The 17,054-nt window shown below is 37.6% G+C and overlaps 1 protein-coding gene across 9 annotated transcripts in view; it reads right to left on the minus strand.

Annotated features, from left to right (window-relative positions):
* Positions 1 to 17,054, minus strand: part of PKP4 (plakophilin 4) — a 245,229-nt gene that overhangs the window by 200,154 nt on the left and 28,021 nt on the right. For 3 of the 9 annotated variants that reach the window (XM_045066794.1, XM_045066793.1, XM_045066798.1), the window contains exon 1: positions 14,311 to 14,447. The exons of 2 other annotated variants lie outside the window; for them this stretch is intronic. In XM_045066794.1, coding sequence (XP_044922729.1) covers positions 14,311 to 14,326 — 16 coding nt within the window. In that variant the 5' untranslated portion in view covers positions 14,327 to 14,447. Of the gene's footprint in view, positions 1 to 14,310; positions 14,449 to 17,054 lie in introns of those variants that run through there. 4 more of the 9 variants (XM_045066796.1, XM_045066795.1, XM_045066799.1 and 1 more) reach the window with 3 other exon arrangements.

Below are 17,054 nucleotides of genomic sequence, written 5' to 3' on the forward strand. Positions count from 1 at the left end.
GGGAGAGAGAGAGACACAGACGGATGGGGAGAGAGAGAGAAAGCATGAACCACGGGGAGAGGAAGAGGGAGAAGCCGACTCCCGTGGGGCTTAATCCCAGGACCTGGAGATCATAACCTCAGCCAAAGGCAGACACTTAACCATCTGAGCCACCCAGGTGCCCCATTTTTAACTTTTTTTAAGATTTATTTATTTATCTTAGGGACTGAGAGAGAGTGTATGAGCATGTGGAAGAGCAGAGAGACAGAGAATCCTCCAGCAGTCTCCTCGCTGAGCACAAAGCCCTACTCAGGGTTGTTTGATCCCAGATCCTCGAGATCATGACCTGAACTGAAAGCCAGAGCTGGCCACTTAACCAACTAAGCCACCCAGGCACTCTGTAAGGTATATTTTTAAGTTACCTATTCAAACTATTGTAAGGAACTTTCTAGTTCATGGTATATTTTGGCACAGTTGATACTTTAACTGAACTTGAGGTTAAATTGTAGAAAGGTTACAATTTTTGCTACTACGAAGTCTTTTTCGTTTTAAATAGAACTCAGTTGCCCCTCCACAATCTATAAACACAATTTTAGTGCTGAGGTGAAATGATTTTCAGGATGCACATAATGAAAATATATAACCTCTTTTCCTAGAGTGCTGAAAACAGACCAAATGCCTACAGTAGTATAACAGAGAAGTATCTTGAGTTGAAGTATAATGAGAAATATTCAGAGTGCAAACAGCATTTCCCTCTTCAACAGTAATTGTTTGAAAGTTCCTGAATTTTACAAAAAGAAAATGATCCATTTTTTTTTATAACGGCAATTGTCTGCCTACTTCCTGTAAGTCTGAAGATATCAGACTTATTTTTTTAAAAAATCTTGCACCCCTGCATTCCATTCCCTTCTTTCCAAAGGACCAAAAAATGTTAGCAGTACAATCAATAATCACAGGGGAGAATGAAAGAAGATTAAGAGAAGGGATCTCAATGGGGCAAAGAAAGGGGAAAGGGAAAGAGGAAATCAATGGGGAGACCTTGACCAGCATTCTTTTAAACATCAAGATGTGTGCTGACAAACAAGTGGGCACACAAAAATCGTAATGCCAGGGTGAACCACCATTCACTTTCAGCATCAAGTGCTTGACACCTAGAGGGCCTAGAGACTTTATGAGACCTCCTCAAATTACCAAATTTGCTAACATCATTGTATCACTGAATCTAACCCCTGACATGGAGTGCCAGGGATCTGTTTGCTCTCTTGATGACGGTTACTCAGGTGCAGTAACATTCAACTGTGAAGCAGACCTAGAGGGCAACCAACCCAATCTGGTGCACGAAGATAGGGCTGGCCCCAAAAGGGTGGGTCAAAAGAAAACAATGAAGTTCACGTCACTGCTAGATTGATACCATAGGGGAAATGCTACTAAGGGGGCTGAAGAAGGGTGTGGGAAGATTCAGCCATAAATCAAAACAAAATTAAGGAAATGGAAAATGAGGGAAGCACTTCCACTGGAGGATAGATACCAGTACAGAACAAAAGACAAAAGACTACATGGCTTATTGATGAATGATATTTACATATTGTAAAAAATGCAAACAATGAATAGTGATTTAATTTTTAAAAACTTGTGATTTACCAGTATTAGAAAAATGGAAAGAGGGAAATGAGGTGTAAAGGCAGAGATTTTCACTGACATAAAAATAGATAAATAGGGGCACCTGAGTGGCTGTCTGTTAAATGTCTGCCTCAAGGTCAAGTCATAATCCTACAGTCCTGGATCAAGCCCCACATCAGGTTCCCTGCTCAGCAGGAGTCTCCTTCTCTATCTGCCCCTCACCTCACTTGTGCTCTCTCTCTCTCTCTCAAATGGATAAAAATAAAATCTTGAAAAAAATAAGTAAATAGATAATGTCTAATATTAATGATTCAAGAAATAGTATAACCACATTATTTACAAACTAGGAGATAAATATCAGGAAAGGTAGCTAAAATAATTGAAAGTATGCCTCTGGGGAAAAGAATAAGGCAAGAGGATTAATCTAATTTATTACATGCTTTTCAATATTATTAGTAGTTTAAAAGAATTTTTAAAAGTTCAAACACTGGGATGTCTGGGTGGCTCAGTCGATTAAGTATCTGCCTTCAGCTCAGGTTGTGATCCCAGGGTCCTGGAATAAAGCCCCGCATCAGACTCCCTGCTTGGTGAGGAGCCTGCTTCTTCCTCGGTTTCCTGCTCCCCCAACTTGTCCACATGCGTGCTCTCTCTCTTTCTTTCTCACTCTCTCTGTCGCTTGCTCTGACAAATAAGTAAAATCTTAAAAAAAAAAAGTTGAAACTGTATCCGACATTAAAAACAAACAGGTGACAAATATATATTATTGGGTAGGGAGGAAATAAAGGTTATGTATAAAAACTGCATATGCAGCATGATCCTATTTTTCATAAACAACCAAAACCAAAAGGTTATTTTTAAATGGTCTTATATTTGTTAGTCTATCTTTTAAGAATTTTCTACATTTTTTACTGTAAACACGTGGAACACTTTTTTAAAAAGAAAAAAAAAGGTAACAAGAAATAAGTTGGAGAAAAGTAGTCAACAAGAAATGGAACCTTCTAAGAAACAGTAGTTGGAGGGTGGCCCAGTTGTTTAAGCAGCAGACTCTTGATTTTGACTCAGGTCATGATTTCAGGCTCCTGGGATGGAACCCTGAGTCACACTCCAGGCTCAGCAGAGAGTCTGCTTAGGATTCTCTCTTCCTTTACCCCCCACATCCCCCCCCCACTCTTTCTCTCTAAAATAAATAAATAAAATCTTAAATAAATAAATAAGTAAATAAGCAAATAAATAAGTAGGAGTTGGAAAGATAAAAGAAGACACAGGAAAATAAAAAAGTATCCTAACAGGCAAGGAAGATAAGAAATGTCACCAGGAAGTGGGAAGCCAATAGAACCAAATGCTGCTGCGTAAGATGAAGCATTAAAAACCTCAGTTAGGAGATCACAGAATCTTCTTGAGCAAAGTTGGAGCAACGCTGGAGCAGAGCTGCAGGAGCTGAGCAGAGAAAAGAGATGAAGGAAGAGGGGACAGCATCAGGCACTCGGCTATGAGAATTAACAGGAAGCCCAGGCCAGCTCTCAGGAGGTGAAGGCAGGTGTCTGGCTGTTAAAATCTGGGGAGAGATGTTTAAAGCAAGACAGTGGAAAGGAAGTGACTGAGGATAAGAGAAAAGATGATATCCCAGGTAAAAAACAAAAACAAAACAAAACAAAAAAGACAAGACTAAGTAAATTGGGGGGGGAGGCTTTTAATTTTTATACATCTTGGTTCCTACTGAGTGACTGATTATATTCTGCCATTTGGCACCATAAAAACAAAGAACCCAAAAGAAGTCTGGCCATTCATTATGGGTGTTGACAATCTCTGAATTCTAATGTAAAAAGGGAAGAGCCTACTATTACTACTACTGTGTAAGTCAAAAGTTACCATTATTCACAAGAATACTGAACCACTTTAAAATAATTACTCTATAATGCTATTCAAGTTGATTAACAGGGCTGGCATACTTGATAACATGTTCAAAATAGTTTTTCATTATGGCTCAAATTTTAACCTGAAGGTAGAGTTTTAAATCTCACTTAGCAAGTTCTTCTGAAAAAAAAAAAAAAAAAAAAAAAAAAAAAAAAAAAAAAAAAAAAAAAAAAAAGATGCTGAACAGTATGTTTGGTATGACCCATTTTGATTTTTTAAGTGTTCTCCCCCTCCCCCCCGCCCCACAACAGGCATGTTGTATGATAGACCATATCCTAAGCATTCTTGACAGACTGTTGGCTGTCTCTTTATCGGTGGCAACTTTCACTGGTTAAACGGGAAGCAATAATACCTGATTTTTTAAGCATTATAAGAATTGTGTTGTAAGAAGTGTTGTATATCTAACACTGGCTACATATTAGAGTCATTCTGGGATCTATTAAAAATACAACACCCGGGTTGCACCCCCCAGCAGTTCTGGTTTATTTAGTCTAGAACACGGTCTGGACATTAGGACTTCTGACATCCCTCCCTGGCCCTCTACCCTTGTTGAAAGGATTGGTGTTCAGAATTTTTCATTTCCTACTCTGCACTATTCCATATTGTTTGATTCCTGAAATAGTAAGAATGCACTACCTTGTAGAATTTAAAAAGAAGTATTTCTGTTAAAAAATTAACAAAATAAACACCTCCTTCTACAACTTTAAAATGATTTTTTAAAAGATTTTATTTATTTATTTGAGACAGAGAGAGGTAGCACACAAGTGCGCATTGAGTGGTGAGAAGGGGCAGAAAGATAGGGAGAAGCAGGCTCCCCACTGAGCATGTATCCCAACATGGGGCTCAATCCCAGGACCTTGATATCATGACCTGAGCCAAAGGCAGATGCTTAACCAACTGAGCCACCCAGGCACCCCCTAAAATGACTTAAATAGGGAAAATATTTTTGAATTATGTCACAATGCTCACTTTTCTGTTACAGAACGTTTTAGAAAACATCAGATTTTGTGTACTTGTAATACAAGGGTGAATAAGAGGCAGTATAGGCACATCGTAATGGGAGAAAAGATATGAGATTAATGTGGAGGGGCTTTCCTATGCCCTCTGAGTGTTCTGGTTTAACTACATAGGCAACTTAAACCACTTGAAGGCTTTTAATCAGGGCCATGACATGATGCAAACTCCAGATGAGGGAAAGCCAAATTATGAAATGTAAAACAATAATAGAAGAAAATGTTGGAGAACATCTGAAACCAAGGGGCAGGGAAGGATTTAGTACCTACCTGCCATAGGGCAAAAAAAGAAAAAAAAAATGAAGTGACATCCCCAAATTTGGTAGCATATTTTAATTATTTCTTTTCAACGTATAAAGTTTACAGGCAGATGTGAGATTAGAAGATTTTCGCAATGCCCTGATAAGGGACTAATGTCCAGAATATGACAATGTCCCTCAAATCAACATAAGAAGATAGGAATCCCAACAGAAAAGTGAGCAAAATCTATAAATTAAAAAATTATATAAGAGAATATTAAAAAAGACAACAAGCAGGTGAACAGATGATGAAGTTCACAAGTAGTCAGAGAAATTCAAACTAAGAATGAGGTTATCATATATCTGACAGACTGGCAGAAATTAGAAAGCTGTACCTCACCAAGTGTTGGTGGGGTGTGGGGATATATAGACAGACGCAGCCATCCTGGAGACCGTCAGGCACTGCCAATGCAGATTAAAAAGTATTTACAGTCCGTGACAAAGTGATCTGCATAGCTCCAAAAGAAACTGTCATACAAGTTCCAGGGAACATGAATCCCACTTCATGATGATGGGGAGGTGGAAACAGTCTACATCCCTATCACTGAAGTAGTAGAGAGGTAAAACTAGATGAACATATATCATGAAATATTCAACTGTAGAACCAATAAGCTAATATTCACATAGGCCCAGGGACTGCTCTTTAAATGAAAATGCTGAGTGAAACATTAACTAAATGAGAATAATACCATTTATGTAACAATTTACATAATATAAAATATACATTACACCAAGACAAACAAACAAAACATACAAACAAAAAGCTGCACACTAAACACATTAGAACAAATGGTTGTGGAGTGGAGGGTATATGTAGGAGATAGTTAACAGGGAATAAATAAAACATTGACTTGGCCCAGACCAATGATGACAATTGTCATCAACTGAAATGTATGAACAACTCCACTCTCATTTCAGTCCAATCTGTACAAAATAAAAATTAGCAATGCAAACGAAGTATGGATAACAAATAGAAGTGAGAAAAACAAATGAAGGCAGTTTCACTAGTCTTCTAGGGTGTCCACTACTGAAAAAACAAAAAACTCGTGCCCTCTTCAAGACAGATTAGATAGATGTTAAAAACCATTCCATGCCCATGTTCCTCCTAGGGAACACTGCTATTTGTACTTCTTTCTCCAGGAAAAATGCCTCAGTATTCCAACTTGTTATTTCCCATTTCCAAATTTCAATCATCTAGGAAAATCAGCTATTATCATCATTAAAAGCCTAATAGCGGGGCGCCTGGGTGGCTCAGTGGGTTAGGCCTCTACTTTTGGCTCAGGTCATGATCTCAGGGTCCTGGGATCGAGCCCCACATCAGGCTCTCTGCTCAGCAGGGAGCCTGCTTCCCCCTCTCTCTGCCTGCCTCTCTGCCTACTTATGATCTTTCTCTCTGTCAAATAAATAAAATCTTAAAAAAAAAAAAAAGCCTAATAGCAATTTTTATAAACAGCCATTAAAGGCAGAAATTTGGGGGCACCTGCTTGGCTCAGTGGGTAGAGCATGCAACTCTTGATCTCACGGTCCTGAGGTCAAGCTCCACACTGGGTATGGGGCCTACTTAAAAAAAGACAGATATTTGGGCGCCTGGGTGGCTCAGTGGGTTAAGCCGCTGCCTTCGGCTCAGGTCATGATCTCAGGGTCCTGGGATCAAGTCCCACATCAGGCTCTCTGCTCAGCAGGGAGCCTGCTTCCCTTCCTCTCTCTCTGTCTGCCTCTCTGCCTACTTGTGATCTCTCTGTCAAATAAATAAATAAAAATCTTAAAAAAAAAAAGACAGATATTTGTTACAGGTTTTTGAAAATTTAGAAAAAATGCATATACTTTACTTATGTATATTTTAACCCCCTCAAAAACTCTAATAAATGTTTTCCTTTTTTTTAATTAATTTATTTGAGACAGAGAGAGTGAGCAAGAGAGCATGAAGGGGAGGCAGACTCCCTGCTGAGCAGGGAGCCCACTGTTCTCCACCCCAGGATCCTGGGACCATGACCTGAGCTGAAAGTAGCCCGTTAACCAACTAAGCCACCCAGGCACCCCATGTTTTTCCTTGTCTTTTCACATTTGCTTTCCCTCCAGAGTTTTTAAAATTTGATTTGGTAACCATGTCTATCATCACAAAGGTACCAGAAGCCTAGACAGAAAGAAAGGTGAACAACTAATGTCCTAGATCCCCTCAAATATCCTAGGTAGATGCTATCTGGCATTAATGATTTACATACCCTTAAACTGACCATATTTGAAGTAAATCCAACTGTTTGGTCTAGTATCACTTAACCTGTCCATTTAAAAACACAATTTGAGAATAAGATTTCCTCTCTGTTAATCCTTAATGACCAGGAGTTAAAGAAACAGGATTTATACTCCTAGTTGCTTTCTCTGGGGAGGTGGTAGGACTGTAAGGAGAATTTTAGAGTTCGCCAGCACAAGCTAGACCTCAGAAAGCCAAACTCCACTCACCTCAATGCCCTTATCTTGTTAAAGTTTTGCTGGACACAATTATATTTTTAACATATATACTTCTGTTTGCTTTGATAGACATAGCTTTAAAAATTATTTCCACGGATTCCAACTGGCAAGAAAATTTTGTAAATTACATGGATAACAAAGGCTTAAATGCAGTGAGCAGAATTTAGTTTCTTATATTCTGGAAAAGGTTAATAAACCTTAGGCCTGAACGGTAAGGAACTCTGAAAAAAGAGGGCTCTTGGCAAAAAAAAAAAAAAAAAAACATCTGCCAGCATTCACCTAAGGCAGGAAGCCAAAGGGATAGGGAACCCCATAGCAGCATTTTGAGGGCCATCATTGGAGACCAGGAACATCTAAGAGGACAGAAGATGATTTCAGCCATGCCATACCAATTCCACAAGAGGAAGAAAATACATGCAGCATAGACTAAGGGACACATCATTTTCCCTTAGCCAAGTAATTTTTAGTTTCAGAAACTTATTAGTCAAGGACACAAACTCAAAAAGATTAAGATAGTATGGCCACATTAAAACTGCCTTCACAACTATAAACGGTATAACTGTAAGAAGTTACTATAAATAACTAAAAAAAAAAAACCCACCCAGATATGCTAATATACAGTGAAATAATATCAGAAGTTTTAATAAATTTCATAAGGACAACATGGTTTCTGAAGGAAAAAGTTTCACTCTACATGGGTGGTACTTTTTGTTTGTTTTAAATGAAACCTCCTTATCAAAAAGAAAAATGTCAGATTTCTTCATGTACAGAATGTGAACTGGAGAGATTTATCAAAACTCTCAAGTTTAACTCCCTCCCACTGAAGAGAGGAAAAAATAGTGGCTCAGAGAGATGAAGGTAGCCAACAGAAATGAAGACAAGCCTACTTTTGAAGGCCTAGTGCCTCGCTCATCTGCTCCTATCCAGATAACTCTTGGATAGCTCTTTTTTTTTTTTTAATATTTTATTTATTTGACAGAGAGAAATCACAACTAGGCTGAGAGGCAGGCAGAGAGAGAGGAGGAAGCAGGCTCCCTGCTGAGCAGAGAGCCTGATGCAGGGCTGGATCCCAAGACCCTGGGATCATGACCTGAGCTGAAGGCAGAGGCTTTAACCCACTGAGCCACCCAGGCGCCCCTGGATAGCTCTTTTTTTTTTTTAAATATAATTTTTTATTTTTTATAAACATATATTTTTATCCCCAGGGGTACAGGTCTGTGAATCACCAGGTTTACACACTTCACAGCACTCACCAAAGCACATGCCCTCCCCAATGTCCATAATCCCACCCCCTTCTCCCAAACCCCCTCCCCCCAGCAACCCTCAGTTTGTTTTGTGGATAGCTCTTTTTAAGCAGTCACGGGCCTTGTACTTTCCCTGACTCAGGAGCGGATTGGAAGTTTTTTTCAGCAAAGGTATCAAGAATCACAATATTGATAACACTGCAGTTCTTTGAAGTGAAATTCCATCATGCTAAGGAATATTCTATTCATAAGAACTGAATGATAAATTCAGGCCATGAGCAAGGGGATTACATAGAGGCATGCATTCTATATCACTGGAGGCTATCTTAAGAACTGTCTACCATATATTACCATATACGGGATAACCACATTTAAGTGAGGTAAGTACCAGAGTTAAGACAGGGTTGGGGACGACTCCTTCTTCTTTGTGAATGCTTCCTCACCTTCTTTATAAGTGGCAAAACAATATAAGTGATATGGGAAAAAAGGAAAGAACACACAGTAGATTCAGTGAATTCAGCAAGGCACCATTTTTGGAAAAGCCTCAGTATCAGAGTAAGACCAAATGAAGATTCATCTCTGTGGGGAATGAAAAAAAGCGAAGGAATATTAGTAGGGAATAACATGTGCTAGTCAGTGTTAAGGAAGAGTATGCTCCCAGCACAATAAATATTTGTTAAATTTAGATTTTTTACATTTTTTAAAGTTTACACCCTATTTGCATTTTATAACCTTCCCTCATCAAATTTTTATATTTTTATAACTTGGTTTCATTAGAATGTAAAATTTGATTTGGAGTGCATGTGTATAGAAATCTGCAGGATCACCCAGACAATGGTTAGAAATGATTTAATAGGTGGCAGTGATAAAGTTGTGGGTATATACAGAAGAAACTGAAAAAAGTGGAAGGTCTAACCTAGATTATGGTCATATCCTATGGAAGAATTCAGAAGTGAATCATTCTATAACTGAAGAAACAAATTAACATTTCCTGTAACAATTTAGGCACCTAGAAGGAGTTCTCTACTTAATTTATTTTGCATATTTCATCATCATATTTATTCCCAAAAGAGCTGTTCTTACAAGACACTAACATCTGCCAAATAAAGACAAGATCTTTGGACCAGGGCTGTGTATGGCAGTGGTAAAATACAATGTCCTTATTTGGCAATCAAAATGATATAAAGAGAAAAGTGTCTGGGGAGCATGGTTGGCTCAGTCAGTTAAGCGTCAAACTCTTGGTTTCTGCTCAGGTCATGCTCTCATGGGTCCCCAGATGAGACCTCCATCGGGCTCAATGTCAACAGGAACTCTGACTGAAGATCCTTCCCTTCTGCCCATCGCCCGCCTAATAAATAAATAAATCTTTTTTTTTTTTTTAAAGATTTTATTTATTCATTTGACAGAGAGAAATCACAAGTAGATGGAGAGGCAGGCAGAGAGAGAGAGAGGGAAGCAGGCTCTCCGCTGAGCAGAGAGCCCGATGTGGGACTCGATCCCAGGACTCTGAGATCATGACCCGAGCCGAAGGCAGCGGCTTAACCCACTGAGCCACCCAGGCACCCCTAAATAAATAAATCTTAAAAAAAAAATTAAAAAAAGAAAAAAGTGTGGAATAAAAAGAATAGTTGTAGAAACTAAATATTTATTTCATTATTTTATAAAGAGAGTGGGGGGGAGGGGCAGAGGGTGAAGGAGAGAGAGAATCTCAAGCAGACTCCACAGTGAGCGCAGAGCCAGAAACAGGGCTCAACCCCAGGACCCTGAGATCATGACCTGAGCTGAGACCAAAAGCTGGTCATTCAACTGACTAAGCCACCCAGGTACTCCTGCAGAAACTATTCTAACATTTAAGTTCTTTCAGCACAAGTCTATTAAAATGTAACTTGAACAATGGGTTCTTTCTATATGTGACAGAGCCCACATTAACTCAGAGGAACAGCATGGTTACAGAGGCTTTTTATTTTTAGTAACAGAAAACTAAGGTTTGTATTGTATTCTGAGTCTATTACTTACTAGTTGCAAGATCTTAGGCAAGTCAGAGATCTTTCTTAGTCTGCTTCCTGGTGTTTAAAATATGTATGATATTATTATTGTACATTTCCAAAGATTATAGTTAAGACAACTGGTAAATTAGAAAATATAAAGAAGCACTGTATGGTTATTCAAAAGCAATTTGGTGTTTTTTTAAAAAAAAGTTTTATTTTTATTTGGGAGAGAGAGAGAGAGCATGAACAAGTGTGCAGGGAGAGGAGCAGGGGGGCGAGAAGAGAGGATATGAAATAAACTCCACAATGAAGTTGGAGCCTAATGTGAGGCTAAGTCCCATAACCCTGGGATCATGACTTGAGCTGAAACCAAGAGTCAGAAGCTTAACCAACTGAGCCAACTAGGTGCACCAAAAATGCAATTTTAAAAGAGCTTTGTGCCAGCTGAAAACATCCTATTTACATATGCCCTTAAGGCTCCACTATGTTACTTACAACTGTTTTTAACTAACACACAAAGTTGAGAGGCTAGTGCTGATATCACCAAAGGTTCAACTATTTTGTGATAAACTCCATGGTCTGGCCACTTCTCTATCCCACACCTGTTTACAGTTATATCTTATATAAGGTATAAGGTTGACGTAACATTCATAAGGAATATATCTTAGCGCTGGAAGCAAGTACATGAAGATGAAGCATACGAGTTACATACAAGTTACAAAGAAAATACTTTTGAGTTCAAAATGCTAACTTTAATTCTGACAAAAACTATCCTTCAAATGCACAGCCATGACTAAAATGACCAGTCCCCAAAGTCTTATTCAACCTACAAAGAATGTCATTGGAGTCACACATTTTACGGTCTCTAATCCAGCCTTGAGTTGTTCATGCTCAAGATGGACCATCCTGGGGCGCCCGGCTCAGTGGGTTAAAGCCTCTGCCTTCGGCTCAGGTCATGATCCCAGGGTTCTGGGATCGAGCCCCACATCGGGCTCTCTGCTTGGTGGGGAGCCTGCTTCCCTTCCTCTCTCTCTCTCTGCCTACTTGTGATCTCTGTCTATCAAATGAATTAAAAAAAAAAAAAGGTCTTAAGAAAAAATTTAAAAAAAAAGAAAAAAAGATGGACCATCCCAAGAAAAAAGACTGACTTTCAATCACTGTTACTCTATACTGCATGACAATGATGTGTTGCTGGTGATACTTGGGGTGCATCCTTCAAGTGTTGACACAGACCACTTCCTAAATTGGTCTTGCCATGTAGCAGGTACTAGTTTATTATGCTTTATTTAAAAAATTCTCTACTTTATGATTTAGCCAAGAAGAGTTGGATTAGAATATGGGCCACTTCCACATTTTATTTGAGCCTACACTACTTTTAGTAAACTGAAACACTGCTCAGAAAGCTGCTGGAGATCTGCAGGGCTTATGAATCTCATTTAAAACTTTGTGCTTTAGTCTTCCATTTCATCTAAAACTAAGTTTGACATTGCTGTGAAAGTATTAGTTTTTCAAAAACCTGTAAGATTTGATATAATGGAAGATTCAGCCATATTTTGCTTAAGTTTCTCAACTTCATCATTTATTACTTTAATAATATCCTCAAAGAAAAAGATCCTACTTTTTATGATACAGTATTTTCTCCATACTTCATATAACTTAATAACATTTTTTTTACATTTTCTTCTTATATCATACCTACATATTCAAATAGGAAGAAAGTAGTTTAATTATGGCCTATCACAAAAGAATTGAGAAACTGAGCTGCCAACCATCTCCAAAATAATTTTACCATAATTATAAATTAAATGTTACAAAATACAATTTTCCTTAGCAAATTCCATTTTTGTAATTCTTTTAGTTTGAACTCTACTATTAGTGATTATATAGATTCACTTAGAAATAAAAAACTCAATGGGACTCAAGTAAAAATGTATGTTTTCTTTCTGTAACAAAATTTAAATGCTGTTAGGTTTTAAATAGATTAAAATAACTTACTCTAGACATAACCTTAGATTACATATGCCAGCATATTATAATTATTGACATTACTAATGGACAGACCTGAACATAAGCTAATACCTATTTTTATACTTGTGATCAAAACAAAACTACAGAGGGGCCTGGGTGGCTAAGTAAGCTAAGCATCTGCCTTCGGCTCAGGTCATAATCCTGAAATCCAGGGGCTGGGCCCTACCATCAGACCCCAGCATGAGTTTCCATGCTCAGAAAGCAGTCGGCTTCTCTCTCTTCCCTGTGCCCCTCCTCCCTGTTCATGCGCTCGCGCGTGCTCTCTCTTTCTCTCTCTGTCTCAAATAAATAATCTTTTTTAAAAAAACAACAGAAAAAACCCCAAAACAAAACAACAATAGCAAATCTTTGGCCATTATGAAGTTACACATTTTTTGTATTAGAATTCAACATGCTTTACAGAAATTTCATATCATTTTAAGATTTAACAGATGATAATGAACTAAAGAATTAAATAATTTTGCTTACAGAAGGGCCGAGTCTCATGTTCAAGCTCAGTAATGGGTTACGTCAAGTCACTTTCATTTATTCATTTGACAAATATATACGGACCACCTAGTACAATGCTTGTAAAGAGCTCTAAAAACAATGGTAAAGGGAGAAAAGACATAATTCCTCCTTCATGGAACTTACAGTCTTGTAGGAAAAACAGACTTCAGTCAAGTGAAATTATGAACAGCGGCGATATGCGTTACACTGAAGGCCTATCTCAGCACAGCAAGTGGTTATGAGCATGGCTTTTAGGATAAAGTAGTCTGGACTAAAATTCCTGCTGTGTCACCTCCCAGCTGTGTATGTCTAGATGACATACTTCACTGTTTGCATTTCTATGTTCTCTTCTGTGAAACAGAGCTAATAATACCTGGCTTAAAGGGTGGTTGTAAGGATTAAATGAATTAATTCACATAAAACACTTAGAATAGTTCCTGTCATATAGTCAGCACTCAATAAGCAATGACTGTTATTTGAAGAGAAGCTGGAAATCTGGACTTGTTTGGAATCTCTGCTCATTGGGAAGGCAGGTCACACAAGGTCTTGTAGGTTACAGTCAGGCTTTCAGTCTTAAGTGACCTAATCAAATGGCAGTTTTTTCCCTTCTTTTTTAGAGATCTGGCACTTGGGGAAAAGAAGTGAGGTACACTGAGGTGAGATATCAGGATGCTAAGGGGAATGGTTTAGTAACAATATCTTCGTATCTTTCATTCTGATTGCTACTACAGAACTTTCCTATTGTAAGCACTCCCTTCTAAAAAGTTCGCATGTGGCTCTGCTGGCACCCCACTTATTAGCAGTGTTTACAGAACCTCAGTCAATGAAGTGTCTGAGTCTTGGTTTCGGCTCAGGTCATGATCTCAGGGTCATCAGAGAGAGCCCCAGGAAGGGCTCTGCGCGCTGCAGGTAGTCTGCTTGGGATTCTCGCTCTCCCTCTGCCCCTTCCCCAGCTCACTCCACTTTCTAAAATACATAAACAAATAAATCTTTTTAAAAATATTAAAAAACAGAACAAAACAGAACAAAAAAAACCAAATAGGTTCATGGGTAACAACATACTTAATGGAAAAAAGTCCATCTATTACAATTTTCTAAAATGCTATTTGGAATAAAGTTCAATTGTGATCATCTTCATCACAAGAAATGCACCAGAGGCCCCATTAGGTAAAGTCTTCCCTTGGGAAAGGCATTTATGTGTATATGAGTGTGCAAAGGAAGGCATTCTTCCTAAGAACAGACAACATACATATTAAGGAACACTAACCTTGAACTAGAAACATTTCTAACACATTTACTAAATCAGGAAAGCAATGGGTAGTTCAAACAGCAGAACCTTGATGCCTCAATTCTCAGAGTCAAATAGCAGAACTGATGCAGTTAGTCCAGAATCAAAAGATCTGGGAAAAAAAATGTGTATTTATTCATGCTAGTATGCCGAACTTTTTAATGTTCACATACACCCTGCACAGACTCATTAGTCAGACTGGCAAAAGATGAGAAAATAAAACCCAAACTCGCAGACAATAAATTTTACTAGCTTTAAAATACTTTGCAGAAAAGTAACACCTTTCAGATTATCTGTTAACTTTTCCTCTAATTTATACATATTATTTTAGTACAACCTAATTCCAAATTCAGTTGGTTTTAATAAGACGTTAATAAACTCAAGAGCTAAAAGCAATAATTAACTTTAATAAAACTATTAGTTATTTTTAATGTTAAGGGCTTTAAAAATGTTGAAAGTACAACCAACATAATCAACAATTAAAAAACAAAAATCACTCTTCTAGACTGTAGGTTCCCCAAACACCATCTCAGTGCACAAAACATTACTTTTGTTCCAACCTGCTACATTAACAGTTTGTATTACATATTATGTCACTAATGTCCAGCCAGAGCTAATTAATCTCCAGGTGGCTCTACTAACTCAAAAAATTTATATGAAATGATAGAGATCAAGTTGCAAGTAGAAGATACAAACCTCAATAATTTAAAGACAGCATGAGAGGAAAATGACAAAAACACAAACACATGAAAGGAAGAACAAACTAACACAGAAAGGCACTAGAAATTAGTGAGGCTTTAAGAAAAGTGTATTAACAAAGAACAGAACAGGTGGCTGAGGTTAAAAACTAACTCCACCATGAGAACTGGACAAAACCTATGATTAGGTCCCTAACACTTACCCTCAACTTTTCAAAAGATACCAACTTCTCCACATCAAAAATACTGATTTTCCTCAGCATATACTAGGAGGAGACAGCTTCACTTGTGATTTAGAAGTGGGCCAAAAGATGACTTTTAATGTCTAAGTTTCAAAACCTAGCTATGAATATTTACTATTTTCACAACAGGAAGGGGAAAGCTACTTCACTTTTAATTATTTATTTATTTTAAGAGAGAGAATGTGTACATAGGCATGCACTGAGTAGAGGGGTGAAGAGCGACAGGGAGACAGAGAATCCTAAGCAAACTCTACACCAAGCAAGGAGCCTGACACAGGGTTGGATTTCAGGACCCTGAGATCATGACACGCGCCTAAATCAAGAGTTGAACGCTTAACCAACCAAGCCACCCAAATGCCCTGGGAAAAGTCTTTAAATAATCACTTGGTCTATGTACAGGTAAAAACTAGTACACTCTAAACCTTCAAAATTCAGACTGGCAAAAGATTCTTTTATACTGTTCTTTTTATTCTTTTATACTGTTATATGCAAGTAAATTCTTTTATACTGTTATATGCAAGTAAAATTTCAAGAATTTCAGAAGGGTCAACAGGCATTAAGAGAGAAGTCAATCTGACCCCTCTGGGGAAAACAAGAACAAAAACTTTACACAGCAAATGACATTAGAGGTCTTAAGAAGATTGCTACAAATAGCAAAGACACATGAAATTCACAGGAGTGAAGGACAATGTTAACAAGAATAATATAAACAGCTGTAATTACCATCCACTACAGTGATCTGTACCTTTGCGAACGTTTCTGTATCAAATGATAAGTCTCTAAGAGAACTCTGGTAAAAAAATTATTTTTTACATTCCAGTGATAATATGCCTAGGTAAGAAACTTCAGAATAAAATAAATCTAGACCAGCACTCTCCAGCTGAATTGTCTGTGATGATAGAAATATTTGTATTGTCCTACATGGTAGGCATTCAAAATGTGGCTAGAGTGACCAAAGAGCTAAGTTTTTCATTTTAATTAATGTAAACATATACAGCCAAATGTGGCTAGTGTACTCAACAGTACAGATAATTAAGACAGGACCGCAGCTAACAAACCTGCAAACTTTACTGATATTACTCTTAAGTAGAATACAGTAAGATATCATTAGCAGTAACAATGTTTTAAAATTGGACACTAAAGTTATTAAACAAAATTGGCACCATTTCAAGAATATACGGTGGGGGGGGTAAAATTCATATAACCAGTTTTACTGTATTTTTGTATGTTATGTGGGATTCATTTCTCCACATGTATTTTACTCATTATCATTCATTCTTACAAATATTTCTTTCCCCCAAATATTTGTAATACTTGTAATTAAAGCACTTGAAATAAGCCAATTAAAAAATGGGCAAAGAATGTGAAAGACACTTTTCCAAAGAAGACATAAAAATGGCCAATAAATACATGTTAATATGCTCAAATATAGTTATCAAGTTAATATAGTTACTAAGTTATTAGTTAAAAGAAAATATAAATCAAAACGACAATGAGATATCACTTTACACTCATTAGGAAAGCTATTATCAAAGATGGATAATACCAAGTGTTGGTGAGAATGTAGAGGACTGGGTGCACTCAGATATCGGCAGTGGGAAAAGTGGCAAAGGAAGAAAGTACAGCTGCTTTAGAAAGTTTGACAGTTTCTCAAAAAGTTAAATACAGAGTTACCATATGACCCAGCAATTTCACTTCTAAGTATACACCCAGAAGAATAAAAACTTATTTACACAAAAACATACAAATGTTCACAGTAGCGTTTTGTTAATAGCAAAAAAAA

Source organism: Mustela putorius, unplaced genomic scaffold (genome assembly GCF_011764305.1).
Source record: "Mustela putorius furo isolate JIRA1106 unplaced genomic scaffold, ASM1176430v1.1 tig00003869_pilon_pilon_pilon, whole genome shotgun sequence".
In the NCBI taxonomy this organism is placed as follows: Eukaryota; Metazoa; Chordata; class Mammalia; order Carnivora; family Mustelidae; genus Mustela; species Mustela putorius.